This window comes from Aspergillus pseudonomiae (genome assembly GCF_009193645.1).
Source record: "Aspergillus pseudonomiae strain CBS 119388 unplaced genomic scaffold BDV37scaffold_188, whole genome shotgun sequence".
NCBI classification, from domain to species: domain Eukaryota; kingdom Fungi; phylum Ascomycota; class Eurotiomycetes; order Eurotiales; family Aspergillaceae; genus Aspergillus; species Aspergillus pseudonomiae.
The window spans coordinates 551-25955 of NW_022476180.1; the positions used below are offsets into that span (position 1 = coordinate 551).

The window sequence follows — 25405 nt, forward strand, 5'->3', positions numbered from 1 at the left end:
ATGGTGAAATCATGGACGTTTCGTGAGTTGAGGTCTCGGCGAATGGATCAAACAATGACAGTTGACATAAACCTTTTGCCCTGCGAGTATTCCATGGGTCTGCTCTCCATCCCCGCGATGTCTTTCCATGGACACGGTGAGCGAATCCAGATAGCTCTCGGCGATTCAATTTCCCTGACCTTGCTTGGGAGATCAAAAGCTTCTCCTGCACGAGGAAGAGTACATCGGAACCGAGCTCCTTAAGCGAGGATCAAGTAGGTTGAGTCAAGTGCATCCCTAAATTCTAGACACCTTCCAGAAACAATCAGGCACACTAACGTGCTCGGTAGTAAATCCCAAACCAGTCCGCAGGCTCCCAGCCAAAAAAAAAAAAAAAAAAGCAAAACTTCCGGTACTGGCCTGCCGAAAGTCTATTGCCGACTAGTCGCGTTCGTTATACGAGATCCACGCGAGCGATGGGACATGGACATGGCCCATGACTCGGTGTCGCTGACCAGCCATTACGAGGTGTGGGTATTTGGCGGAAACTGATGGGATGTATGACCACTGTACAATGTACATACCTCCATCTCTGTCTCCAGTTGAAGCAATAGTCGCTAGTCGAAGATCATACCAGAACCACGGTACCGGGTAGACGATAGGAGTCGGCTATCGATCGATCGTCGAACTATCGATTTTTAGTTGAATCCCGCAGTTTTCTTGTCTTTTTTCTTTTCGATTGAGATGGTCACTCAGTCTAAGCTACTTTGGTGTTCCGTGGCTGACTCGTATGTTTTGAGACGGAGAATATTCTATTTCATTGAAAAAGTGACAGGAGCGGAACAAGAAAATGAAAGAACAACAAAATAAGACAAAATAAAAAGGGTTAGTCATAGTATTGAATAACCACTTTCATCTAGACTCGACGCGTCATAATTGTCCATCGTCTCTCGCTCAGGGACCTTCCATTCATTCAGTCTTTGCCCTCTTCCGCTAGGGCGCAGCGTTTGCGGTCTCCAGACCGTCACGATTCTCAACCATGAGTTTCTGTGAAACTGTTCCGTAGCGCTCGGTTTCTGAACCACCTTACTCCCTACATCGCGACATATGGTCGTACTGGCGGTGACCAGCCATTACTCGCCTAATATGCAGTCATTGATCACGACTGGGCGGTGCTGGGCAATTAATGGATGCCTCATATGCGGACGTGATCGGGGATCAGCGCGAAATCGGAACGCTGTTAATCAAGGGAGCAACGGAGAACGCTTTTCTCAACCAGATTCAATCGACGCGTCGATGGATCTGACAGGACGACTCTAAATTTTAAATGTCAACAGAAAAGAGAAAAAGTTATAGCTCAGGTACTAATTTCTTGGTTGGGGGGGGGGGAAGTTGTCATGTCGGACAAGAGTGCGGCTTATCAGAGAAAAGATGATGCATCATCTTGGGGTCCCCATCTTCATCGACCAATGCTGTTGATCTCTTTTTGCCGGCTGAATCAAATGCCAAATCAGAAGACAACCCAAAAAGCAATGCTGGCCGTGAACTCTGGGATACATTTCGAACCCTTCCAATCACCGTTGCTCGTCGTCTGTTTTGTCTTTGTGATTGTGTCTTCGCCGTTAATTCCTGTGAATTCCTTCCTCAGCAGATCTTCACTAATGGGACAGCTATTGACCACCAGGATCCCAGTCTAACCCGATCCATGATCGGTTATTCAACAACTTCTCTCTCTCACAATGCGATTTCACAGACAATGATGCCGTCCAGCCGGGTTGCCTTCTCATTCGCAGAACGAAATGCAGGGCTGATGCTCCACTTCTTCGTGAGCTCTCCAGCTTCGCCATCGTTCCCCTGTTGTGGCTGCCCTGAAATCTAGCGGTGTAACATGGTATTGCCAAGAGCAGCGTCCTCGAGGATCTGAGAGTCGTTCCTTTCTGGTCGTCTGAGACGGAAGGTGTGTCATGACGGCCTGGGAGGGCTTGGGAGTCCAAGTCACTATTCATAGCACCAACAATTGTATTCATACCGTACAAAAAGACGAAGGGGGGGGAAATAATGTTAATAATAAAAAAAGAAGAAGCAAATATTGCTCTCGTTTTCTTTTTTTCTTCCTTATTCCCTCTTTCTTTTCCTTTTCCCTCCCCTTCTCCTCCCTTTCCCTTCTTCTTCAACCTTTCTCAGAGCTCTTAGCTTACTTACCCACCGAAATAGATGCATGACATATAACAGGTCCGCGCATCCGCGTCCATCGCATCCATCAGATTGGAGGCAAATTGACATATCTCAACATTAGTTCCCAATCCACTCTGGAGGCATTTCCAGCCCATTTCCCTTGCGCTGTCTGAGCCACGCATCTCCATTCGTCAGCCGATGCATCGGCGGCTTTGTCCGTGTCTGGCCTCGTTGCACTATTGCGATTCCTGCTGCCATCTTTGCCCACCTTCTCCCCGGTGGGACCCTGGATGCACGGAATAGATCGATTCAGATCTGTTCCAATCCTCTGTCTTTCCTTTTCCTTTTTCGTTCCTTCGTCCATGCGATCCTTGCATGTTTAAAGGAGGGATTTACCATCTCAACCTTGGATTTCCGATCCAGTCCCGCGCGCTCTGGAACTTCTTGCCGGACGAGCGACCGTATTCTAAAGCCTTCTAGCCAGGTCATCCGGACGCTCTATGATATTCGAGTCTGTCCTTTGTGGTCAGTCAATTTGTGGGAAGTGCATGCCACGCCAGTCACATCGCTTCTACATCTACCAATCCAATTTCCGCTGGGCGTTGACCGATTTTGTTTACGGGCTGCTGTTTGAAATCACGTTCTTGGTATAGTCTTTGCCAAACCTGGTTCAGCTTGAAGCCTTCTCGGATATCGCGCATTATCTTTCTCCGCAGACATCCCCGAGCAAATTGATCCATCGCCCTATTCACAGCTGCACCATGCCTCAACCGCAGAAAGGAAAGTCAAGACCACGTGGGTCGGACGAGGAATTCGTTTTATTCCTTCAAGGTGTAAGTGTCTTGCGGCGAGTCGGATTTCCAGATGGCTGTCTTACTGAAGAGACAGATTCCAGCCCATTGTCGCTGGCAAGAACTGAAGGATCTAGTACGCCAAACGGCCTTGCACATCCGACAAGCGGTAGTATACGATGATCACCACGGGTTTCCCACCGGACTGGGCCAGATCATCGTGAAAAACGAAGATGAAGCATGGCGGACTTACCGTGGGTATTCCGTGCGAGAACGAAGGTTGCCTCGAGTCCCCAGCTAACAACTCCTCAGATAGACTATCGACCAACGGCTGGGAAGGACAGAGCTTAGTCGTTACGCTGGCTCGGACTAGCTCACCCACTCGACCCATTGCAGGGCCAACGAAGAGTCCACATTGCGGAATCCCGTCGGACTACGTTGCAGGGTATTCGACGCCCCCAAGAGTCTCGCAGAACATGGCCGTGCCTCCATCTCCCATATCTCCGGAGTAAGCCCCATCTCCATATAATTCCCGCATATCCTGCGTCCCAAGCTGCATACTGATACCCACAAGGCCCATGATAGCCGGGACGAGCCCAACATACCCACCTCCGGAGTACGGACATGCCCCGGTTATGTCCTTCATGCCCATCTACCCCGATCCGCTATCGCAACACATGCCGGGGATCCCTCCCTCGCCCTCCTTCTGCGATCCTCTCGCCTTCACCGTCTACCCACCATACCCCGTCTCCCCCATGCCCGCCTTCCAGGACCTCTCCCACCACCGAACACCCCATAAACCCCCCTACAGCTACACGTACAGCTATACGCCCACCCCAATCCCCTTCTACGCCCCGCACCCGCAAAGCAACGGCAACCTCAGGACCTCTCCTCGACGAACAATCTTCATCCAGAATCTCAGCCCAACAACCACCCAATCCGACCTCCACTCCCACCTCCAAGACGCCGGCACCATCGAATCCTGCGAAGTGCCCCTCGACCCCGCCACAGCGCGCTGCAAGGGCTTCGCCCGCATCACCTTCCGCACCGCCGACGAAGCCAAACGCGCCGTCGCCCGCTACAACAACTCCATCATCCTCAACGCCAAGATCAGAGTCAAGATCGACCGCGCCGTGCCCTTCGCCGCATCCTACGCCCTGACTCCCCCATCCACGGTCCCTGTCACCATCGTCTCTTCTGCTCCTCCCACCACCACCACCACCGCCTACACCCCCGAGCACACCCCCACAACCGAAGAACCCCCTCAGACGAAATCTCGGCCGGGGCCACTAGTCGTGAATGGATCCGGGATTGGTCGCAATGAGATCACTACTTGATGTTGATCCTGTCCCGTTGCAGATCTTCGCTTTTACTTTCCCTTCTTGATCTTTCTTTTTACTGTGTGGGTTGGGCCTGCTTGCTATATATTCGCGTTGGTAATCGTGCTAGCCATCAAACGGACGGGACGGGGGGGGCTGGCGGATCGGTGTAGGGTTCAGGGTCAGGGTTATGGAGGTTTATATATCATTCCATTTTTACTAGGGTACTAGTTTTACACGTGAAAAGTTGGGCTGGGATATTAGTAGGGTTTGGTTTTGCATAGTGAGTACTAACTATTTTGAAACCTTTTTTTTTTTTTTTTTTTCTTTTTATGTTGAGGGCGTTGTTGGGGGGTTGGTGTGAGGATGGTTAGAGATAGAGAGGACTATATTTATATTCACTTAATTGGTTATTATTGTTATTTTGTCCATGTGGTCAGTAGTAGTAATGCCTTGATATATTCTAGCGCAGTGTCTATATTTAGTCCGAGTCCCTCCCTTGCTGCCTGGGGCTTATATTAGATATATGTTTGTATATTGAGTGGGAACTCGCAGGATATGATAATAAATGCCATCGTCATTCATAACTCATCTAACAGCTAATACAAATTCTCTCTTTATCATACTATCATACTGTCATAATACAAGGCCACCTTCATAAGGCATGAAAATTAGAAAGATGAGAAAAAGAAATGGGGGAAAAAAGAGAAAAATAGTAAAAAAAAAAAAAAAAAAAAAGAATAGATCAGAAAAAAAAAACAAGGAAGAGATAACGCCATTACCGCGGCCCCGGAAACAGGCTATTAATGTTTCTTTCTCTTCTGGACCAAGAGCGCAAAATACCGAATAGGAAATTCATAAATAATACACGTAAGAAAGGTCTTCGCTGACGCCACGCTCATGTAGAAGAAATCAATCTACTTGGCATGGTCGATCAGTTCGGCGTAGAGTGGTTCGGGGATCTTCCGGACGATCAGGACGGTTAAGGCGATGATTTCTTTGGCGTCGAGGGGTGGGAACGATCGGAGAATCTTGTTTGGACTGGAATGATATGTCAGATGGGAGTGGATTTGGGTGGCAATGTGTGATGGGTCTGGATTTTGGGGGAGGTTTCTTGTTTTGGTTTTTTTTTTTTTTTTTTTTTTTTTTTTTTTTTTTTTTTTTTTTTTTTTTTTTTTTTTTTTTTTTTTTTTTTTTTGGGTTGCTAGGCTGGGACGTGACGTACCTTGGGCTCTCGAGAATGGTATCTCTCATTCGGATGAGTTGGGCAACAATGCATAGGATGTTTAGGTGTGGCCCGTACGCGAATAGGAAGTCCCAGAGATGGAGGACCTCAGGCAAAGGAGGTGTACAGGCGCACATGGTTAACACGGAGGGGAACGCGTAGAGTTCGGCCTGCATACCCTTTGAGAAGAGGTATGAGGCGAGCTTGGGCTCAACGATCTCAAGGCACCGGTCCACTAGACGGAGACCGCGATGGACCCCGTCCATGGCGCCGCGGATATAGCCCGGACATTCGCGGGTGACGAACGAATGGAACAAGGCGAAGGCCTCCACTTCACTGCGCGCGGCGTAGAGGAACGGGGCACAGAGGACGTTCATGCCCTGTACGTAGATCGCCGAGTCGCTCGTGATGGTGCTGCTGCGGCTGGTGCTCGATGTGGTCAATTCTGGGCTCGATTCCTCCTCTGCGATGCTAGGGGGTGTGTTGATGAGAAGCTCCATCTCTCGTCGACGGGTCATGGACGAACGAGATTTTTTGGCCTTGTTCTTGTTCTTTGCGTCGTGAATCTTCCATGCTACTGCGTTGAGGAGTCGGATTAAGCTTGCTTCTGTAACACGGCGTTTGAATAAGGGGTCGGTGGCTAGCGTGCGGAAGGTGTCATTGCGGATTTTAGTATACGCTGGCGAGCGGCCGCGGTAGATGAGAGAGAGATATTCGTCTGTCGGAACAGGGGGGATATCCAAAAGTGATAGCCATAGGTACACTCGATATGATGACTGGATTTAGGGTTAGTAGCTGTTCTATAGCTCAGGGCGAGAGAAAACATACCATGCCGTCCGCATCCGCTTCTACCCTCGTGGACAAAATCAAGTATCTCAGCTCTTGTAGTCCCTCGCGGACATTTCCCTGCTGTGGTCCATCTCGTAACAACGTCTCCAGGACCGATCTCTTGATGCCAAAACCTGAGCCCGTTTTCCTTCCCGGTCGTCGCTGGGTCCCAATAGCAGGAGGCTCGCGGGTTGAGGCGTCGCTATTCGATCGGGCTCGACGATGCGTGCGCAGGCGCAGCGGCGACTCTAGTTGAGCTGGCTGAGAAAGCTCCTCGGGCCCAGCGGACGACCGGGCGCTTGAGGGTTGGGAGAGCTGAGAGGACGAGAGAAGTTGATGGGATTGAATCTTGCGCAGACTTCGCATCGTTCGCGGCGATGGTGAACTGGCCAAAGCGGCAAGGTTGAGTTGGGCCTGAGTGGGTTGGGAGGCCATGTTGGGTTGCGGTTGGTCTTGTCGTTTTGTCGGGTCGGCGAAATTCATAGCTTGTCGCAGGTACTATGTAAGCATCTTTATTGCTTTGGTCCTTGGGGTTGACGAAGACTGAGGAACCAAGTCAAAACGGACCAGGGGGAGGGTCCATGAATAAAACCCCCTATGAGATTTTACTAGTATAGTAATTTAGAAGATCTTTTTTTTTTTTCTTTTTCCTTTTTGACGGGGGCAAGGTGGAATGCGGGGACACGCGACGCGCTGCAAGCAATAATTTAAAATGAATGGAATTATTTTATTAAGTGACTTTTTGCCGGAGTTTGGTTCAGTTGCTATGGTGTTTGATGTGGACCGTCACTAAATAGTCCCGCAACTATATACACACCACCGCGACCTGACTCGTCCAACCCATGGAAACAAAAAAAAAAAAAAAAAAAAAAAAAAAAAAAAAAAAAAAAAAAAAAAAAAAAAAAAAAAAAAAAAAAAAAAAAAAAAAAAAAAAGAAAAATACATAATAATAGTAAAATAAAATAAAATAGAAAAGAAACCAGGGACCTATAATAATTCCATATCCCACTCTCTCGTTATCAAACAGGATCATATTAATTTGCCACTCTGAGACGTCTCATGTAGCACCGTCGCATCATATCCAGGGTCGTCCCACCTCAAAAGCACTAGAAATAGATGGATACATGAGGAATAAAGCTTCCAGAGCTGTATGTAAACAATAGTCATCAAGTCCGAGAACGCCAGAACCCGGTCATTGAACGGTAAATCCAAGCGTCAAGCTTCCTGCCGTCCATTTGCTTGTCCATTCTGGGTCCCTCCCAGGACCCCATCCACAAATTCCGGGTATCTAAATACCTCCCCTCGCTTTCCTCCTCCAGGACCCTTACTGCTCTTGGCTCCAAAAGCCCTGCGCCCGGTAAACCCATTCAGAACTTCGTTGATCTCTCGTTCGGTGAGCGGAAGCTCTCCCTCGTCCGGAGTCGTGTGTAAAAGAGCGTCGCGAAGTTCCCCCACGTTGATCTGGCCGCTATCGTCCTCATCAAAAGCGGCCAACGCATTCACTAGTTCTTGGCGTGACGACAACGGCGCGAGTAGACCGGACAAGATGTTCAAGAATGTAGGGAAGTTGATAGTTTCAGGGCTCCCCGGGGGGAAGAAGTCGGATAACATAGACGGATCTTGACCTGTTCACCACCGTAAGCTTTGTGTCTCCCTATATGGTTATCCATTTCTTGAGAAGGGCTCCTCCACAACCTACCAACATTCACAAGCACATCTGCGACATCGTCCTTGTTCACCGATCCATCATTATCCCGGTCGAGAACCTGAAAAGCCTCTCTGATTTCTCGGAGTTGCGCCGGCGCTAGTTTAGAAGCTGCATCTGACGAACCCGCCGTCATGCCCATCGACCGGACACCCATCCTCGGTGACCGATCTGGTGAATTGGCCCCTCTGGTTGGCGATGCAGATGGGGACTCTCTTGAAAATCGGGGTTGGGGGATTCGTTCTCGACTAGTTGGCGAAGCATCTTCGTGCTCAATGGTATATGACTGATTCAGTTTGCTTGGAGACACTACCGGGGTGTATCCTCGGCTGGGTGAACTCCCTGGCGTGATCCCTGTGGGCGGAGAGTTCGGCGTAGAGGGACGACGAAAAGGAGAGGCACGAGGAGAGCTGAAGGATAACGGCGACGGTTTAAAGGGCGTATTTGAGGTGACCTAGGCGCAACATGGTGAGCTTGGCAATGGGGGAATTGTGGGGGAGAAAACACATTATGCGTACCATGATGCAGGTACCCCCGGGGGTGGATGATTAGCTTTGTTTGCAAAAGATATGTACTATGTATGGAATGCAACAGCCAGTAGTGCTGAGAGAAGTACAGGCGCGGGGGAGTACTTTAACGGTTGGTGGCGGCGCAATTTGATATCGACGATAACTAGAATGCTAAATACCTTTCCCAGAAGAGCAAAGCACCCCAAAACAAGCCGAAAGCAAACAAATACTTCGGCATCACGTCGGCCCGGCAGAGCAATGGGCACGTGCGCGGAGCTTAATCCGGAGTAGAAGCAGCATGGAGGCATTCCTGGAAAATTCATGAGTTGAGTACGAGTCAGTTTTGACAGTTTCGGCTGCAATTGACATGCAACCGTCATGACCGTCCCTTCTGCCCGCAATTGAGTCTACCGATCATGGCGATTGTGGTGTTTCCGTGGAATTTCCCCGCTGTGGATCTCCAAATCTAAAGGCTTCTTTTCATCCAAACTCCCCCTTTCCCACCCCTGAATCGGACGAATTACATGGTCGATCAGTCAACTAATCCTCCGACGGGATCTTTTCAGCGTGGCGAAAGTAGCCTTGCCTTACTTGACCATGACAGCTTGAACTTCCGAGTCGCAGATGGTCTCTTGGGAGGAATCGATCTAGTCGTTGATCAATTAATTCCAAGGAGCATGCGGTTATTCCTTTGTTGCTCGTCTCCATTGTCCCCCAAACATCCCGTCAACTTGCCCGCGATCGAATCCGAACCATTCCTCCTATGTTCTTGCCTCCTGAAAGGAAAATGAGTCTCACACTCCCTCATCGACCATCCGATGACGCTGCTCGTTCGCTTCCGACGTCCAGCTCTTCCAAAAGTAATGGTGTACCCCGGTTATCTCCCTCCCCGTCGTTCGTTCACAACCGCTCCGTGAGCAACTCCGCTACCTCCGTGCGTGGTTATGAGCCGAACCTCGCTGCTCCCCCGGCCTATAGGCAGCGAAAATGTAAATCGCAATATCCTCGTGACTCGTCAGAGCGCCATGTCGAGTACATCCTCGTTGCCTCCTTCCACATTGACCGGGGCCCCATCATGGAACATCAGTATCCCGCCGCGATCAGCGGTGACGAAAGCATGCTGGCCGAGCTGATGCTTCCGGATCAAACTCATGTCCGAAGCCAGGACTGGACAATCTTTTTCTTGCACAAGGACTCCAGTGCCGACCAGGACGATGACGACTCGTTGGGGGCAAAGAAGAAGAAAAAGAAGTCCAGAACATCGCATGGGGGCGACGGGGCCGGCGGCAGTGAAGAGGATCAAGATGAGTCTGGCAAGGAAGAGGAGAGCAGTGATGATGAGGATGAGGGTGGCGAGGGACCACCGTTGATGTATGTTCTGAATCTTGTAAATACAAAGCAAGACCATACAGTCAAAAGGTATGTTTCTTGGTCCTTTCTCGGCGCGCAACACGACTAAACGGCTCACAGAGGTGCGGTTGTAAAAGCGATGGCTATATGTACACGCCACTCATTCCTCCATATCTATAAAGTAGGCCACCGTCCGACAAGACGCCGGATGATGTGAACTAACGTGGCAATAGCCCTTACTTCTTCTAGCCCTGGAAGACTATTTCAAGAACCCTTATCTGGAAACGCTAGCCTCGTTATACAATGCTTTGAATGACATGGACCTTTCTCTCCTCCCCAAGCTGTCCCTTTTAGAGCGACAGATATTGCAGGCTAGCAACTGCAAGGATATGTTTATCGAAAAGTTCGAGCAGATGATCCGTCAGCGAATTGCGGAGGAGGGAGAGTCATCCGACCCGGACTCACCGACTTCGCCCAAAAAGCAGGCCTCCAAGTACACGCTTCCTCGAGATACTCATGAGTTTGAGTCCAGGATCGTTTATAATGATATCCCTATTCCGGTCAAGGTACCCACGGTGATCTGGCCTGAGGTCGTGGGAGATTTCTCTCTCATCAAGCTCATCCAAACCTTCTCAGGCCCTCATAGTGCCTCCCCTCAGCCCTTCCCAATCCACCCTCACCTTACCACCAGCGGTCCCTATACTCATCCCATCATCATTCTGGTCAATGCGATGTTAACCCAAAAACGGGTGGTGTTTCTGGGCCATAATCGCCCTTCGGGAGAGGTTGCGGAGGCGGTACTTGCTGCTTGCGCACTCGCATCCGGTGGGATACTGCGTGGATTCACCAGGCATGCGTTCCCTTACACTGATTTGACCAAAATTGATGATCTCCTCAAGGTTCCCGGCTTCATTGCCGGTGTGACCAATCCCACGTTCGCCAACCACCCCGAGTGGTGGGATGTGCTCTGCGATCTCCCTACGGGCAGAATCAAAATCAGTAGTCACGTTGAGCCTGCACCGATCACCGAAGGACTCTTGTATTTTCAGCAGCAAGGACTGAACCATCTCCATGCCTCGAACTTGAACTCCGACCCTACCGGAGACAATCTATTTATGGAAGACGTTCAGCGCAGCATTACCAACCGCTATGGTGAAAATGCCATCCGAGCCAAATGGCGTGCCTACATCTTGAAGTTCGCACGCGTTGCTTCCGCCTTTGAGGAAACCGTCTACGGCGCCTCAAATCTCTATATCATCGGCCCCAATGAAGAGCTGTCCCCGGAAAGCCCCAGCGGGGTTCAGGCGGACCCCTTGGACCCTACGACACTGCGAGGACATGGCCACGTCTGGCCCGACGAGATATCGAAACAACGCGAACTGATGGCGTCGGTCTCCCGAATCGAAGGATGGCGAACAACACGCTCGTATTACTCCTTCATCCAAGATATCGCGGCCATATATTATCCTACGCGACCGATCATAAAACCAGACCTTCATCACCACCATGAACGACTCCGTACCCTAAAATTATCTTCGCCTGAAGCGGGAGCAATTTACATCGCCTTTGCTTATGCCGTCAAAGACTACGCTGGCATTTGCCAGCTCCTAACGGTCACACCGGAAAACCAAGCCGGCCTCTTCTACCTAAGCATGGGACTCTTCCACCCTGATCAGACGGTCCGCGAGGCGACAGTAGACCTCTTGGAGCGGATCAGCAAACACCCTGCTGGCCAACACTTTTGGAATCAACTGAACCGGTTTGCAAAACTGGCCTTTTTCCGAGTAAAGCGTGAGCGAGACGCTGCCTCGCAGAGCCCCATCTCAGGACCGGAAATGGGAGCCCCCCGAAGTCTAGTTGGGGTGGCAATGGGCGACGGGCTACGGTGAGACGCGTTGGCTATCATGCCTCACCCTGTCTCCCCAGTCCCTTCTATGCCTCTTTTGGATCGTTTCGCTTGACCATTTATACCCAAGATACCATAAAATCTACCAGGATACATTATGATTATGACAGTTCTATAGCCTCTACTTCTTGTCGTTTATTGGATATGTTTTCTTCGTTTGTTTTGGATATACCTCTTGACGAGCCCCAAGGCACATATTAGAACTTGACGAAGGGTTAGGATGATATTTGATGTCTTACGTTTGATTTCGTGTCGATATTGATACATAAATATTACACCTTCCAGTCATACAGTTGCGCACACCTGTCAGAATGTAGGCTGAAGAAATGATATGTAAGGATTGTAAGAAACCGATTAAATACAGGTATAAACATTAAAGAGATATCTAACCAAGCGGGAATAAAAGAAAGAAGCAACCGCTGTCATAACCCATAACCGTGACCTGAACGCGAGTCCGAAGCCGAAGAAGAACGAGGAAATATACAATTCTACAGCTCAAAAGATCGAATAAGGAGTGACCGGAGGGGGGGAAACTAAATCAACCCCCAAAGACTTGCCACAATACTCACGCCAACCACGCACGCCGTTAGAATCCCATCGGGACGACGCACCGCCCACGAAGCCGCCGAGGACTCCCCATCTGCTGCAACCGTGATATTCGCATTCGTAAAGTGCACCCCGCACTTGGAGTTGATCCCCCTGGCCGAGGGGAGATACGAGCGAGCGAGCGGCTGGCCACTTTTCTGGGCCCATTCGCCGAAGATGTCCATGGAGGCCTGGACGCATTCGTTGCAGGTGGGGTAGGGGGCGTTGGTGATTGCGCTGCCGTAGGGGATGAAGTAGACGTCGTAGTCGGAGGGGTTGGAACTGTTTGTGGCGGCGTCGACGAAGCAGTAGTCGCCTGTGCTGGGGTTCTTGAGACACGAGGCGCGGTACATGGGCTCGTAGATGATCATGTCGGTGTAGGCGTTTGTCACGACCGGGTTGCCCAGCTCGTAGTCCTTGCCGCAGGCGTCGGATTTGGTGATGCGCGACGCGAGGTCGGTCATGACGGACGAGCACTGGTCCATGTCGGCGGCGCAGGCCAGGTCCAGGACGTGCGAGGTGGCCGGCGCGGATTTGAGCGTCTGGAAGAATGAGCTGGAGTCCCGCAGGAGCATCGAGATGGCGTAGCATTTGGCGAATTTGGAGTCTGACAGGAACTGCTTGAAGAATTTCGGGCAGCTTTCGGACGTGAAGTTCGTCGAGAGATTGCTGTCGAATGGCGTCGGCGTGTCGCCGCCGCCGCTGCTGCTGCTGCTGCTTGTCGATCTTTGGGATAGTGCTGGTTGTGCATTGTCGTTGGTCTGCTCGTTCTCTTCGGGTGATAGGAGGATGGGCGGGTGCGCTGCTGCGTCTTCTTCAGAGCTGCTGTCTAGCTGGACGGGTTCCCATGCCGCACGTTCCTCGAGTGGAGAATGAGATACATCTTGAAGATCGTCGGTGACGATCTCTCCGCTAACGGGGAGGTCGAGCGCGGTGGTGGAATCTAGATCTGTCCAGACGGCGGCGGATGGGATCACGGACGCGACAACGGATGGGACCGCAATGACAGTCAGTAGTAATTGGCGAAGGCTGGGCATTTGAGTCCGTCGGCGAGGACGCATGTTGCTGATTTGCATAGTTCGGCTTTCCGGCGCTCGGACAGTGGTATGCCATCGGAATTTCATTGCGATGGCAGAGGTTGTAAACGAATGGCTTGCCACAAAAGGGCATGTAAAGGAGTGTCGGTAAGAAACAGAAAAGAGAGACAAAAGGTGGGATTAATTTTATGAAAGGAGCATGGTAAGAACGATCACCACGGTACCTGGCCACTCATCTGGTGGTTGGGAGCGAGGAGGCCAAGCAGTGGCAGTGGTGTTGTAGAGAAGATGAGGTTTAAAGAGAGAACTATCATGCAAAAAATCCACTCGTGCTCCAGCCCCCCAGACTTATAATTAATTACGGTTATTAAAAACAACAGCGACTTGACAGGTAAAAAGTGCCGGCCAGGAGAAAAGGGGAATTACAAGAAATAAAGGCCTTGGAAAAGAATGGGTTCTGGACCCGACACTAGACGGGGATTTATTCTTAGTAGCTGACGGCTCTTATCATTGGTGCTCCGCCGTGCCCTATTAAGTTTACATTAGGTACAGGAACGAAAAAAATTAAGTAGGGGAAAAAAATTGGGAAGAAGAAAGAAACGAAAATAGAAATAGAAATCGAGAAAAAGAGTCAAAAGAGAACCAAAAATCAGAGAAGGATAACGCAATGCCTCCATTCCTTCTATTTGAGTGGTCTTCGATCATGTCAGGGTTAGTTAAGTCACGGTATGTTCTGTGCCTTGCTTGCCTGATTCTAGACGTGACATGGGAAAAGAAAAAAAAAAGGCCATCCTTGCAGGAGGTGCCAAGTTGCTAACCCATTCATACTTGGACAACAACCACAACCACGGACGCATTTCGTTCTCCGTCTGTGCCGTTCTCCACCAAATACACTCCGGGCACGGTGCAGTTCCCATCCCTGTCCTATCAGCCACCGGATTGGCATCTCTATACATCGTCGTTCCTTTGTTTCCCCTGGACCAAGACAGTCGTGATCCACAGCTCATTCAACTTGAATTAGAAAAGAGCCTCCATTGGGCAACCGCCCAATGCATCCATGGCAGCAGAGCAAAATTTTGGTCGGGTCTGGTCCGGTATCCGATCGATTAGGAGAACCAGAGCGCTTAGCCCACTCAAGAGTCAATTCATGCTCGGTTACATGGTCATCTCCACGTTGATCAAACAGACCACAGCAGGAGGTGAATCCACACTTCTATGCTATCCCGTGCGAGGTCCCGTGAATGCCGGTCGGTGCACCAGTCCACGAGACTCAACCGAGTGAGTGTGGAGAAGAGCGGATACCAGATCGCGCGGAACAGCAGCATGCGAAACAACCAGCTACTCGGTTGCGATGATTCGGCCCAGAGGTCCGTTTTAGGATACCCTCAACTGTATTTGGATGGGGTTGTTTTTATACAGTTCCGATTGGCACAGTTACGGCGAATTTTATGCTGACAGATACGATTTTTCCCTTCGGAAAAATCCAGCTTCTGAAGCTTCACAAAATATGCGACCACATTAGAAAACCCCGTGGCCGCGCTCCACGGAAATTGCCATACGCATCTCGTTTCCTACGGCGAAGGTCGCTGCACAACAGGCCATCGTTGTCACAGCGGGGCGGAACATCCCAAGGAAAGGAGTTCCCCAACAGAGGAAAACGTGGATTAGGTAAGAGCAAAGAGCTTAGGGGTACTGTTTGTTTCAGCTTCCTCCTTATGACTGCAGCTACCCACCTCTCCATCTAGCTCAGAGTTCTTTTCATTCAAGACATACGGCTATCGACCCCGTTCCCCTCACAATGAAGGAGCTCAGAGATATACCCCCTTTTCAGTACATTTTCAATATCTGCTACACCCGCTTCCTTCGAAGCCGCCCACCGTTCAAACCAGATCCTACCATAACCTAACGCATAAGCGAAGGACTGTCTACAACATTCAATTGAATTAAGTCAGCCGAAAGCAGAAGAACAAGGCACCTCTTCAGCAGATGCTTCTCCGGAATAGTCTCGAACAGACCATCTCCTGTGAAGCGGAGGCCAAATGTCGCGTTGCTTCACCAAAGTTGACCGTAGCCTAGGGCCCTACATTTTTTTTCTTTTGAAGAAGCCCTTGGATGGCCGCCACGCCCTGTACACAGGATCTGACGGAATTCCAAAAAGTGACGTGAAATTATCCACACCTTGGCTCTCAGTGCTGCAACCAAGTTGAATCAGTGAGCTTATCAGATCTCGCTCCCCTCCAACGCCTCTAGTTCAGCACACGAACTACTGACGACAAGGTGGGTTGGACTGCCATGCATAGCAACAGGGTTGATGCCACAACTGGCTCTTTTGATTAGCACCGAATCTCATTGAGAGCGTGACTGGAACAAGTGAAGCCAAATCTTCTATGCCAAAAGGCAGCGAAAGACGAAAGACTACTAATGTCGTCTCTGCGCTAAAAGCTAGTTAAGAAGTAGAACAGATCATTAGGCATAATATGTGTGCCCTAGCTGGCAGCTATCGTTATGACTTGCTCCTTCTGTATAGAAATCTCGCATATATCTAAACGCAGTGGATCCTGGCGTGCTATATCGAGATTAGCACACGTAAAAGGGCCCTGGTAAACTGCGATATAGATGGGAAGTTGACTCCACTGGCATATACAATGTGGCAGATGAAAGTATGGCCTTATCGGGCCGATAAGCATATCAGATGCAGGTTGACAACCCGGAGGCATCAGCCAATCAAGGCCCGGGGAATGCATCCCACTTTCTCGATCCGACTGACTAAGAAACTGATGGATATTGACATGGAACGCTGTCTGGCTCTTTACGAATGGCGATTTCCTGTCGTTGAATCCTCTGGTCCTGAGAATCTGTCGGCGACTATTGACGGTCCGTTTCTCTGACTTCAACTGAGCCCTTGGAGTCTTTCATCTCCACTCTTCCATCATGTCCACAGACTCTCTAGTCCCCGAGACCCGGGTCCTTGCCATTGCAAGCCATGTAAGTCATTTTGTCAAATGCGGTCATGATCCCCATATAAGGTCAGCTTGATTAATCTGGTATGTATAGGTTGTCTATGGGTAAGTATCTCGTTGTTGAGATCTGGAAATCCATCCCTCTCCGGATCACCCCGCAATGGGCCAATGGCTTCCCCGGACACCATCTACTTGGACAGATCATGACTCGATTACTAACATGAGAGGTCAGTTATGTCGGAAACAAAATGGCAACGCTGGTCATGCAACTACTGGGCTGTGATGTTGCCGCGTTGAATACCGTCCATTTCAGTGAGTCATTGCCCACGCTTACCTAGTAGGCCCGAAACTGATGATATTCCAAACAGGCAACCATACTGGCTACAGGCAATTCAAAGGCACCAGGGCAACCGCCGAGCAGATTACTGAACTCTATGAGGGCCTATGCCAGAGCCATCTAACGGATTTTGATGTCATGCTGTCCGGCTATGCGCCCAGCGCCGCAGCCGTCGAGGCTGTAGGAGCCATCGGCATGGATCTGCAGCGCAAGGCTGAAAAGAACCCCGGCTCTTTCTTCTGGGGTAAGCATGATCCACGGTGCACATCTAGCGTCCTCACTAACGGCCCATAGTCCTGGACCCGGTAATGGGCGACCAGGGCCGCCTATACGTTAGCAATGACGTGGTACCAGCCTATAAGACGATCATCCACCACGCGGACCTGATTCTCCCCAATCAGTTCGAAGCCGAGTGAGTCAAGCCACTAGCCCTGTTGTCTCGAAAATGTGACTCATGCCTCGTAGAACCCTATCGGGAATCAAAATCACCTCTCTCAGCACGCTAGCCGAAGCCATCACCGCCATCCACGCCACCTACAACGTCCCCCACATAATCATCACTTCCGTCGACCTGTCCAGGTTCACCCAATCACCCTCATCGCAGACCACTACCCCACCAGACAGCCTGACCGTCATCGGCTCAACAACCCGCTCCGACGGGTCCCCTCGTCTCTTCCGCATCGACGTCCCAGCCCTGGACTGCTACTTCAGCGGCACAGGTGACATGTTTGCTGCGCTCATCGTCGCCCGCCTCCGGGAAGCCGTCTTCGCCGCGGACCCCCAGCTCCGGACGACAAAGTCCTGGGTGTCCCCCGACGAGGTCAAGGCCACGGACCTCCCTCTGGCGCGAGCGACCGTCCAGGTTCTGGCGAGCATGCACAGCGTGCTCGAGAAGACGATGGAGGCGCGCGATGCGGAGCTCCGGGCGGCTGATACCCGGGGCGATGAGGTGCTTAGTGAAGAGGAGAGGCTGAAGCGGGAGCATCTGCGCAAGAGTAAAGCAGCTGAGGTGAGATTGGTGAGGAACGTGCAGTACCTGCGTGAGCCGACGGTGGTGTTCCAGGCGCAGGAGTGGAGGAAGGAAGATTTACCGGCGGGAAGCCAATAGACCACTGTGCTGTCTATGTAACGTACGATAGATAAGAACTAGATGATAAATATGTACGGCTAGCATACATACTGCAACCATCCATGAGCTTTGAAAGTCTAATGACCAAATCACATGCTCTATACCGGTCTATAATCCCCAGCACAGCCTCCTCAAACCCAATAAAAAATAATAGAGTAATTAAAAAAAATCCAATTCTTTTCTATATAACCAACGCCAAGTATATGAAACCCACCCCATCCAAAACCAATCATATCGTCATTAGTTCGTACCAGTGCTTCCAAAGCCGCCCGCACCACGCACACTCTCCTCCAACTCCTCCACAACCATAACCTCGGGGGTATAGATCTGTCCCGCAAGTCAGCCACAACAACACGCACATAAATCAAATGAACCCAAAAACCAAAACTGACGAATGGAAGGAAGCAGAATGAAAACGATCGAGAAAGAGAAGAGAAAAACATACCCGCTCGATAATAAGCTGAGCAACGCGATCTCCAGCCTTCACGGGGAAATCGACCTCGGAGTGGTTGAACAGGAGAACCTTCACCTCACCACGGTAATCGGCGTCAATGACTCCAGCGCCAGTGTCGATGAAGTGCTTCGCGGCGAGGCCGCTGCGGGGCGCGATGCGGCCGTCTATATGGGTATCATGCGTTAGCGAACATCCCCTCTTCAATTCAACCATCTCCTTTCCAAGAAACAACAGTCCACACAAGCTCGGGCCTAGAGTAAATGGGAAATAGAGAAGAAGTGAAAAACGTACAGGTCCCCTCTGGCACAGCAATAGCAATACCCGTATCAACCAGCGCCTTTCCCCGAGCCGGGATAACCGTCTCCTTAGCAGCATAGACATCGTATCCGGCTGCGAAGGCGGAGCCGCGAGTCGGGGCGCGGCCGCCCTCGTTCAGCTTCTTGATGAGCAGCGGGGGCAGAGGCTGCGAGATGGAGGTGACGGGGGTGTTGTTGGTCATTTTGGACTGGTCTTCGGTGGTGGTGTTGGGCTTGGGGCGCTTGGCGATGGGTGAGGTCGGGAGTGAGGGGGGTTCTCTTGTGGTTGTTTGTTGTTCGGGCGGGGGAGTGGTCTCTTTGGTCATGGTTGTGAGGAGGTTTTTGAGGTGGTGGAGGTGGTTTTGTCGTTGCGGTGTGTGGTGGTGGATCGTCGATTTGGTTATGCGCGTGTAGACGCGTAGCGCGTTTAATGGGCTTGGCGTTGGAGGCATTGTGTTTGGGTGGTTTGCATTGCCCTGGATTAGCCTAGGCAATCAGGAGGAAGGGAAGGGCGACAAATTTGGGGGTGTATGGCTTCTGACGAAAGATACTGTATGTAAACAGGGTCTAGCCAATAGAATACCCCACAACGTGGAAAAGAAGAGTGTAAGTTGAGCTTGGTACGAAATTTTTCACTTGGGGTCAAGCAGCTGTGGAGGTTGCCGAACGCCCCGCAAATGCCAATGAGGTCGTCTGGCTGTTTAGCCTCGGTCCGTGGCGGCCATGGACTGGACGATTCACAATTGATCTTCCTGCATTTATTGCCGGGCCTCCTGTCTTCAGAATGATCCCGCTAACTTCCCTGCGATCTAGGCATCTAGTTCGCAGATAACTATTACTATCCCCGGAAATCAATCCTATCTGTTTTGTTTTTAATTACTATACTTGTTGGCCATGGCTGGAGCGGTGCGCCAACCAATTGATATCCCGTCGCTGGAGCGGTATCTCAATCAGAATGTACCTGAGATCCAGACACCTTTAGATGTGAAACAGGTAAGCACAGTGGGACCAAATCACGTATGGCTGATGGGCACGATCTAACTCCCCACAGTTCTCGTTCGGACAGTCTAATCCAACTTATCTGCTGACCGGCACCGATGGAAGGCAGTACGTCCTGCGCAAAAAGCCCCCGGGCAAGCTCCTGTCCAAGACCGCGCATAAGGTCGAACGCGAATATAAGGTCATCCACGCACTCGAGCAGACAGACGTCCCCGTACCAAAGGCCTACTGTCTCTGCGTAGATAGCAATGTGATTGGGACCCCGTTCTATATCATGGAGTTCTTGGACGGTCGGCTATTCACCGATCCTGCCATGCCGGGAGTTAGTGCTGAGGAAAGAAACGCATTGTATGTTTAGTCCCCATGCGTCATCTGAGGATGAGCCTCGATTACTAAGAAAAGAACCCTGTAGGTGGAAGGCAGCGGTGCAGACCCTGGCTAAATTCCATCGAGTCGACCCCAAGTCAGTTGGTCTGGAAACTTTCGGAAAGCCGTCGGGGTACTATGATCGGCAGATCTCCACCTTCTCGACGGTGTCCAAAGCGCAGTCTCAGGCGGTCGACGTTGAGACCAAGGAGCCAGTGGGGGAACTTCCGCATTTTATGGAGACGGTGCGCTTCTTCTCGAATAAGTCTACTCAGCCGAAGGATCGCGGCACGCTAGTCCATGGCGATTACAAGATCGACAATATGATTTTCCATAAGACTGAGCCCCGCGTCATCGGTATCCTGGACTGGGAGATGGCTACGGTGGGGCATCCCCTATCGGACTTCTGTAACCTCACGAGTCCGTACTATCTGGATGGCACCGACCACTCGACCGACCAGTTCCAACCTGGCCGGATACCTGGATTACCCGCACGTGAAGACTGCGTGCGGTGGTATCGCGAAGTGGGCGGATGGGACCCGACCCCGGACCTCCCCTGGGGAGACGCCTTCTTTGCCTGGAGGCTCTCGATTATCCTTCAAGGAGTCAAAGCTCGCTATGCACTGAGACAGGCCAGCAGTGCCCAAGCGCACGAACATGCCAAAAAGACTACGCCGTTCGCGTTGGCCGCCTGGGAACGGGTCAAGGCCGTCCAGAACACAATGCTTCAAAAAGGCAAACTGTAGCTTTGCTGCTAACCGTCCAATCTCTTCCGACGGCTAGAATGAACCTAATGCGGACCCTGCTCGTAGACCTGTGGCGTGTAGGCCAGCGACGTATATGCGATCAGCAAAGGGGAGGAGGGGTGGCCCATTGGTGCATAACGGCCTGTCGGGTATTCATTCATAGTTTGTGATTTATACCGAACCCCATACGCAAGCAGGATAATGCAAGCTCAGGTAGATGACGAATAGAGTCTGTTCTTCCCATGAAGGCAAGCGTAAGCCCCAGAAATTGTCGTCGTAATTGGCAGGGTTTCTACATAATTGAAATTCTTACATTTTGGAAGCCTGAGGGTGTCAATGACGAATTGTTTTGACGATCGGAGATTCGGAAGATGACTCGTATATGCGCCAAGGGATTTGATGGTCCAGTGGGCGGTCACCAACGCAATGTCAGCAGTGAGCCGCTTGGACCATGATAATTGGGTGCGGCTCATGTGCTTTGTTTTCCTCGTTGCCTCATGTAAGGGTTAAAAAGGCGGGTAAGGAAAAGAAAAGCAAAAAAACATCGGGCAACTCCGGGCTGAGAAAACCGACCAGAGGGCAAATACTACCTTCATCACGACATCACATCCTATACCTATACCCAATCTACAGTCTACATGCTAGGAAGTCCAAGTTGACCCTAACTAGTAAGCTTGACAGGCCAACAACAGGTCCTCACGGATAGTTTAATGGGGGAGAGGGGGTTTGACGGCCAAGTGAGGGCTACCTGTCTCTCTCTCTCTCGCGGAGTCTCTCCCTCTCATTCCCTCAGTCTCCATAATCACAGTGGGGTTTGACCCTCCCCTTTCTGCGGCGACCAGGATCAATCTCCTTCATTGGCCCACACCGTTGAATACCATCCCACTTGACAAAAATGCCCCGATCGAGAGATCCCTGCAGACTCATCGTTCGACGGCCGAAACAGCGCCTCGCCTACAGGTGACAAACGGTAAATGATCAACCCGGTGCTTACCGGAAGCACACCATCCATATGATGTCAATAACAGATCATGTTATGAGCGTCCGGAATGCTTGATAAATTAATTGCACATTAAACTAAGATGGTTGGGGAAGGGATGCGACCCTGGTAGGTTTTTGGTTGTATCCATTGAGATGAAGATGGGGCCCGGAGCGGGCCGCGTTTGTGCTTGCGAGAAATAAATCAACCGGTGGGATTGAGTGAGACCTTTTTTCCTTTTGCCTTTTCCAGTCAGACTATCACCTTGTCGGTAATACAGGCATCCGATTCCTGTGTCCGTTCAAAACGGAGTATACGGGAGATATCGATTCCCCACCTACCGAGCAGAGGGAACAGGAATGGCAGATTGCCGTAGTTTGTTTGACTCGGATCGAGTTTAGAATTAAACCTTTTTGCCACTAGACTCGATCGTGGCCGTTGGGAGAGGGAAAAAACAAAAAGCAAAAAGAAAATAAGGGGTCTAGGCAGCGTCGAATGTCAAGAGGCTGGAAAAGTGAAAGAGGGGTTTTTGGCTTCTCGGCCAATTGCCAATATTCAGGCGGAGCATCCATGGGTAAATGTTGGACAGAGAAACCTGACCATGTCCTGCATCCTGCTGATGGATCTGCAATCAGTCAGAGGGAAGCTAGATCTGCGAATGGTTCCAAGATTGGAACCCCATCCATATGATTGATATCCGGAGCAATCGCAATGGTAGAGAAAGGACGAAAAGATCGAAAGAAGCCACAGGGAAAAAACAACAACAATCCAACCCAGATAGCCCTAGGAAGATATACTTCACCCGATGGGTTCGTTCTTTTATGGAGCTATTCGTATTCGTGGCTTAAGGCTTGTTATTATACTAGCGCTAGAATCCCTCTAGACGAGAATCAGCTACGCCCGCTTGATCGCTAAAAGGCTGATTGTGCACCACCGACGTAGGACCGTCGATGCATAATGACTTCTCTGGTCACTCCAAGCCCATGAATAACTCCTACTGGCAACCAACAGCAAGTAGTGCAATCCCAAGTGGAGACCGGTCCAACGTGGGGCTACATCTCTGGTCCGATCATCTCCTGCAGAGTGACAGGCGTAGCACGAAATTCCCCCCCCTCCTTTTGCTCTTGGGTTTCTCTCTCCCTCTCTCTTTCGCTTCTGACCCTCAGTCTAACTATATTTCTGTACAGCCTCACACCGAACACGCGTGATTCTTCAGGACCACGCTAAACTTGCTGCAACAGTGCCCATCCCCATTTCCTATCGGGATCCTGACTGGTCGCACTCAGAATCAAACGGGCCCAGTCGACAGTTGCAGGGTGCTACCAAGTCGTACACTACCTATGAGTGGATTTTCTAGGCACTAAGAATAACAAACCAAGAATAATATCATGGACGGGACCTGATAATAATTATCCGAAAAGATCTCAACCCAACATTCAAAACGATGAGAATGGGCTTTGTGTTGGTCACGGGGGATTCGGGGATTCGTAGGTTAAGCATGAAACCCTCGAGGGTCATGCCCCTTTTTACTCTGTCCTTGGTAGCTCTCGTCCTGGTTCTGATTTTTTTTTTTTTTTTTTTTTTTTTTTTTTTTTTCTTTTTTAAGCAATTATTATACCTATGCAACTGATTTTTTTTTTTTTTTTTTTTTTTTAATTTATTTATTGAATTATTATTTTTCCCCCGACGCACAAAACGCTTTGATCCGGTCGATTCAGGGTTGATGACTAGTTGACCCAGGAGACTAACCTGGAAGGAGTAGTGCTAAGGTTGCGTGGCGGTCAAGCCAGCAAGGGAGTTAACAGCCTTGTCGCCTCAAAACTTAGGCTACGACGGAAGACGCATCGGAGAAATTGTGCTCTTGGAGGATGACTAAGGCAATAGTAGATGGTAGTAACGCACAAGGATCAGGAAAACTAAAATACCATGGACAAGAGAAAAACAAATCATGAGAGAAAAGAAGCCAGAGTAGACACGAGTAGCTGCATGGCGAAGAATGGCCACATCAGCGATGAGGTCAGTCATCGATCTAGCTTTCCAGCTTGACTCACCCCCCCCGTCAATCCTCTTCAGGTGAACAAGCAAGCGAGTGCCCAAGGTTCCATGGCGGTTCGATGCAGAGAACAGTTCAGCCTCCTCGTTTTGGCCGTCGGGTCCCCGCCAATCACCGTGCATTCGCGGAGAGCCTCAAAAGTGTGTTCCGGTCATTTTGGGTTTAGTGCGGTGTGGAACTGCGGCTGGTTCGGCCTCGTGGACGTGCCATGAAGAGAGGGCGATTGCCAGTACCTAAGGAGCCCGAGAGAATTAAAGTGGGAAAAATCAAGAACAGAAAAATGCACGGAGATGGTCAGGTTTACAAATTCCCTCTTTCTGAGTATTCTCCATTTTACTTTTCTCCCATCTGATCTGAATCTTCCATGGTATTGGATCGGGAGAACGATCGTTGATACTCCGTTCAGTACTTTCTCTTCTTCAAGTGGTACGCAGCTTAACCTCTTGTCTTTCTCTGAATTTCCTCCCCTGGTGCTCACCCCCACTTTTTCCTGTTGGCGCGTCTAGAGTCAGCGTCCAGCCCGCCGTCCCCCTCCGGCCGTTTCGACCTATTTCGACTATTTATTTCTTGGAATTCAATTCCGAGGCAGGCACAGAGAGGGGATCGTCTGGATTCTGCTTCCCCCAGAGAGAGACTAAAAGGTTCCGGAGAGTGGACAGATGTTGACAGACTGACATCGCATTGCTGGTGTTTCGCTCGTCGCTTGGTCTCCACCGAAAGGCCCGGGTTCCAGCTCGGCCGGTAGTGGATCTCCTTCAGATTCCTTTTCTCCTCAATGAGCAGAATTCTAGCTGACTCAACTAAGAAACCATCCTGATTGTGTCTAATTTCCCTTTTCTTTTTCTTTTTCTCTCTCTCTCTTTTTTTTTTTTTTTTTTTTCCTTTTCTCATTTTTTAATTCCCTGCGACGACCTTTCCGGGTTTCTACCCTCGCTGACCGCTTCGAATTAAAAAAGCCAGCCTTTTGCTAGGCGGTCACTCCCGCTCCCAGTACTATTAGCTTCATTTCCAGCCGTTTCTCGACCACCATTTATTATAATAGTAATGCTCTCTTAATGCCATTACTATTACTGTGATCATTATTATTCGCTCTATTTTCTTGGTTTGCCCATGCTCATTATTATCATTCCTGCTCTTATTATTATTATTATTATTATTATTATTATTATTATTATGGTCAATCTCCCTTCTCTTGGCTTGTCCATCTGACAATCATTGCTCCTGCAACCCACACGGGCGCCGCCGCTGAGAGTATTATGCCTGGGCCATAAACCACTGTTGTTTTTCCTCTTCGCCCCCCCACTTGACTTGTTTCCAAGTCGGCGGCTACTACTTGTGCCGCCTGGATTATCACCATTCTGATCGTCGCGTATCTTGGATATTGTCTCATCCTCATTATCCTTCTTACAATTTGGTCCGCCTACTCCCCACCAACCTCTTACAATTTGCGGTTCTCAATCTCATGCAAACCGCGCATCATCTTCGTATCCTCAATTGTGACGTGCAAATTGTCTCCGATTGAGCCTCATCTTTAAAGCCGGCGGGTGCCTGAATTCTGCCGTGTACTCCGTGTCTCAAGTTCCTTCACCAGGTGAGCTTATTCTGCATCTCTACTGATCTATCTTTTGTTCTTGCTCCCGTTCCTTTTTTTTTTTTTTTTTTTTTTTTTTTTTTTTT

The 25405-nt window shown here is 50.2% G+C and overlaps 10 protein-coding genes across 10 annotated transcripts; 5 read left to right on the forward strand and 5 right to left on the reverse strand.

Moving 5' to 3' along the window:
* Positions 1-2915: 2915 nt before the first annotated feature.
* BDV37DRAFT_277200 (uncharacterized protein) lies at positions 2916-4282 on the forward strand (the record flags this gene model as incomplete). Its single annotated transcript, XM_032085703.1, has 3 exons — positions 2916-2987; positions 3043-3199; positions 3531-4282. 3 exons carry the CDS (start codon positions 2916-2918, stop codon positions 4280-4282), a joined length of 981 nt encoding a protein of 326 aa, XP_031934378.1.
* Positions 4283-5017: 735 nt separating this feature from the next.
* BDV37DRAFT_266673 (rab-GTPase-TBC domain-containing protein) lies at positions 5018-7035 on the reverse strand. The gene is made up of 3 exons (XM_032083940.1): positions 6318-7035; positions 5490-6265; positions 5018-5305 (listed from the first exon to the last, which is right to left on the reverse strand). Exons 1-3 carry the CDS (start codon positions 6798-6800, stop codon positions 5182-5184), a joined length of 1383 nt encoding a protein of 460 aa, XP_031934379.1. The 5' UTR covers positions 6801-7035; the 3' UTR covers positions 5018-5181.
* Positions 7036-7315: 280 nt separating this feature from the next.
* BDV37DRAFT_266675 (putative calmodulin) lies at positions 7316-8719 on the reverse strand. The gene is made up of 3 exons (XM_032083941.1): positions 8541-8719; positions 8017-8476; positions 7316-7942 (listed from the first exon to the last, which is right to left on the reverse strand). The coding sequence occupies exons 1-3, from the start codon at positions 8541-8543 to the stop codon at positions 7533-7535; spliced, it is 873 nt and encodes a 290-aa protein (XP_031934380.1). The 5' UTR covers positions 8544-8719; the 3' UTR covers positions 7316-7532.
* A 125-nt stretch (positions 8720-8844) lies between these two features.
* On the forward strand, positions 8845-12033 carry BDV37DRAFT_266677 (AFI1/MesA family protein). The gene is made up of 3 exons (XM_032083942.1): positions 8845-9950; positions 10002-10062; positions 10115-12033. Exons 1-3 carry the CDS (start codon positions 9295-9297, stop codon positions 11768-11770), a joined length of 2373 nt encoding a protein of 790 aa, XP_031934381.1. The 5' UTR covers positions 8845-9294; the 3' UTR covers positions 11771-12033.
* On the reverse strand, positions 12013-14216 carry BDV37DRAFT_266678 (uncharacterized protein; the record flags this gene model as incomplete). Its single annotated transcript, XM_032083943.1, has 1 exon — positions 12013-14216. A coding segment is annotated over exon 1 (1171 nt), but the record flags the coding sequence as incomplete, so codon positions are not given.
* Positions 13860-14691, forward strand: BDV37DRAFT_277205 (uncharacterized protein; the record flags this gene model as incomplete). The annotated part of the gene is made up of 4 exons (XM_032085704.1): positions 13860-13899; positions 14185-14400; positions 14436-14548; positions 14596-14691. The coding sequence occupies 4 exons, from the start codon at positions 13860-13862 to the stop codon at positions 14689-14691; spliced, it is 465 nt and encodes a 154-aa protein (XP_031934383.1).
* A 1239-nt stretch (positions 14692-15930) lies between these two features.
* On the forward strand, positions 15931-17890 carry BDV37DRAFT_71159 (pyridoxal kinase). The gene is made up of 6 exons (XM_032091095.1): positions 15931-16394; positions 16464-16474; positions 16602-16681; positions 16738-16950; positions 17001-17118; positions 17172-17890. The coding sequence occupies exons 1-6, from the start codon at positions 16341-16343 to the stop codon at positions 17812-17814; spliced, it is 1119 nt and encodes a 372-aa protein (XP_031934384.1). The 5' UTR covers positions 15931-16340; the 3' UTR covers positions 17815-17890.
* A 185-nt stretch (positions 17891-18075) lies between these two features.
* Positions 18076-18911, reverse strand: BDV37DRAFT_277207 (dUTPase-like protein; the record flags this gene model as incomplete). The annotated part of the gene is made up of 3 exons (XM_032085705.1): positions 18076-18162; positions 18281-18453; positions 18581-18911. 3 exons carry the CDS (start codon positions 18909-18911, stop codon positions 18076-18078), a joined length of 591 nt encoding a protein of 196 aa, XP_031934385.1.
* Positions 18912-19258: 347 nt separating this feature from the next.
* BDV37DRAFT_71162 (phosphotransferase family protein) lies at positions 19259-20801 on the forward strand. Its single transcript, XM_032091096.1, has 3 exons — positions 19259-19578; positions 19637-19932; positions 19997-20801. The coding sequence occupies exons 1-3, from the start codon at positions 19480-19482 to the stop codon at positions 20694-20696; spliced, it is 1095 nt and encodes a 364-aa protein (XP_031934386.1). The 5' UTR covers positions 19259-19479; the 3' UTR covers positions 20697-20801.
* A 4063-nt stretch (positions 20802-24864) lies between these two features.
* On the reverse strand, positions 24865-25351 carry BDV37DRAFT_266693 (uncharacterized protein). Its single transcript, XM_032083944.1, has one exon. The coding sequence runs from the start codon at positions 25122-25124 to the stop codon at positions 24906-24908; it is 219 nt and encodes a 72-aa protein (XP_031934387.1). The 5' UTR covers positions 25125-25351; the 3' UTR covers positions 24865-24905.
* Between the last annotated feature and the right edge of the window lie 54 nt (positions 25352-25405).

Coding starts and splice junctions, on each gene's coding strand:
- BDV37DRAFT_71162 (XM_032091096.1), top strand. CDS start 19,480: ATGGCTGGAGCGGTGCGCCAACCAATTGATATCCCGTCGCTGGAGCGG. Junction 19,579..19,636: donor CACCTTTAGATGTGAAACAG/GTAAGCACAGTG, acceptor AACTCCCCACAG/TTCTCGTTCGGACAGTCTAA. Junction 19,933..19,996: donor GCTGAGGAAAGAAACGCATT/GTATGTTTAGTC, acceptor AGAACCCTGTAG/GTGGAAGGCAGCGGTGCAGA.
- BDV37DRAFT_266677 (XM_032083942.1), top strand. CDS start 9,295: ATGTTCTTGCCTCCTGAAAGGAAAATGAGTCTCACACTCCCTCATCGA. Junction 9,951..10,001: donor CAAGACCATACAGTCAAAAG/GTATGTTTCTTG, acceptor AACGGCTCACAG/AGGTGCGGTTGTAAAAGCGA. Junction 10,063..10,114: donor CATTCCTCCATATCTATAAA/GTAGGCCACCGT, acceptor ACGTGGCAATAG/CCCTTACTTCTTCTAGCCCT.
- BDV37DRAFT_266673 (XM_032083940.1), bottom strand. CDS start 6,800: ATGAATTTCGCCGACCCGACAAAACGACAAGACCAACCGCAACCCAAC. Junction 6,266..6,317: donor AAGCGGATGCGGACGGCATG/GTATGTTTTCTC, acceptor CCCTAAATCCAG/TCATCATATCGAGTGTACCT. Junction 5,306..5,489: donor ACCATTCTCGAGAGCCCAAG/GTACGTCACGTC, acceptor ATATCATTCCAG/TCCAAACAAGATTCTCCGAT.
- BDV37DRAFT_266675 (XM_032083941.1), bottom strand. Junction 7,943..8,016: donor AGATGTGCTTGTGAATGTTG/GTAGGTTGTGGA, acceptor GGTGGTGAACAG/GTCAAGATCCGTCTATGTTA.
- BDV37DRAFT_71159 (XM_032091095.1), top strand. CDS start 16,341: ATGTCCACAGACTCTCTAGTCCCCGAGACCCGGGTCCTTGCCATTGCA. Junction 16,682..16,737: donor GTTGAATACCGTCCATTTCA/GTGAGTCATTGC, acceptor TATTCCAAACAG/GCAACCATACTGGCTACAGG. Junction 16,951..17,000: donor CCCCGGCTCTTTCTTCTGGG/GTAAGCATGATC, acceptor AACGGCCCATAG/TCCTGGACCCGGTAATGGGC.
- BDV37DRAFT_266693 (XM_032083944.1), bottom strand. CDS start 25,124: ATGAGGATGAGACAATATCCAAGATACGCGACGATCAGAATGGTGATA.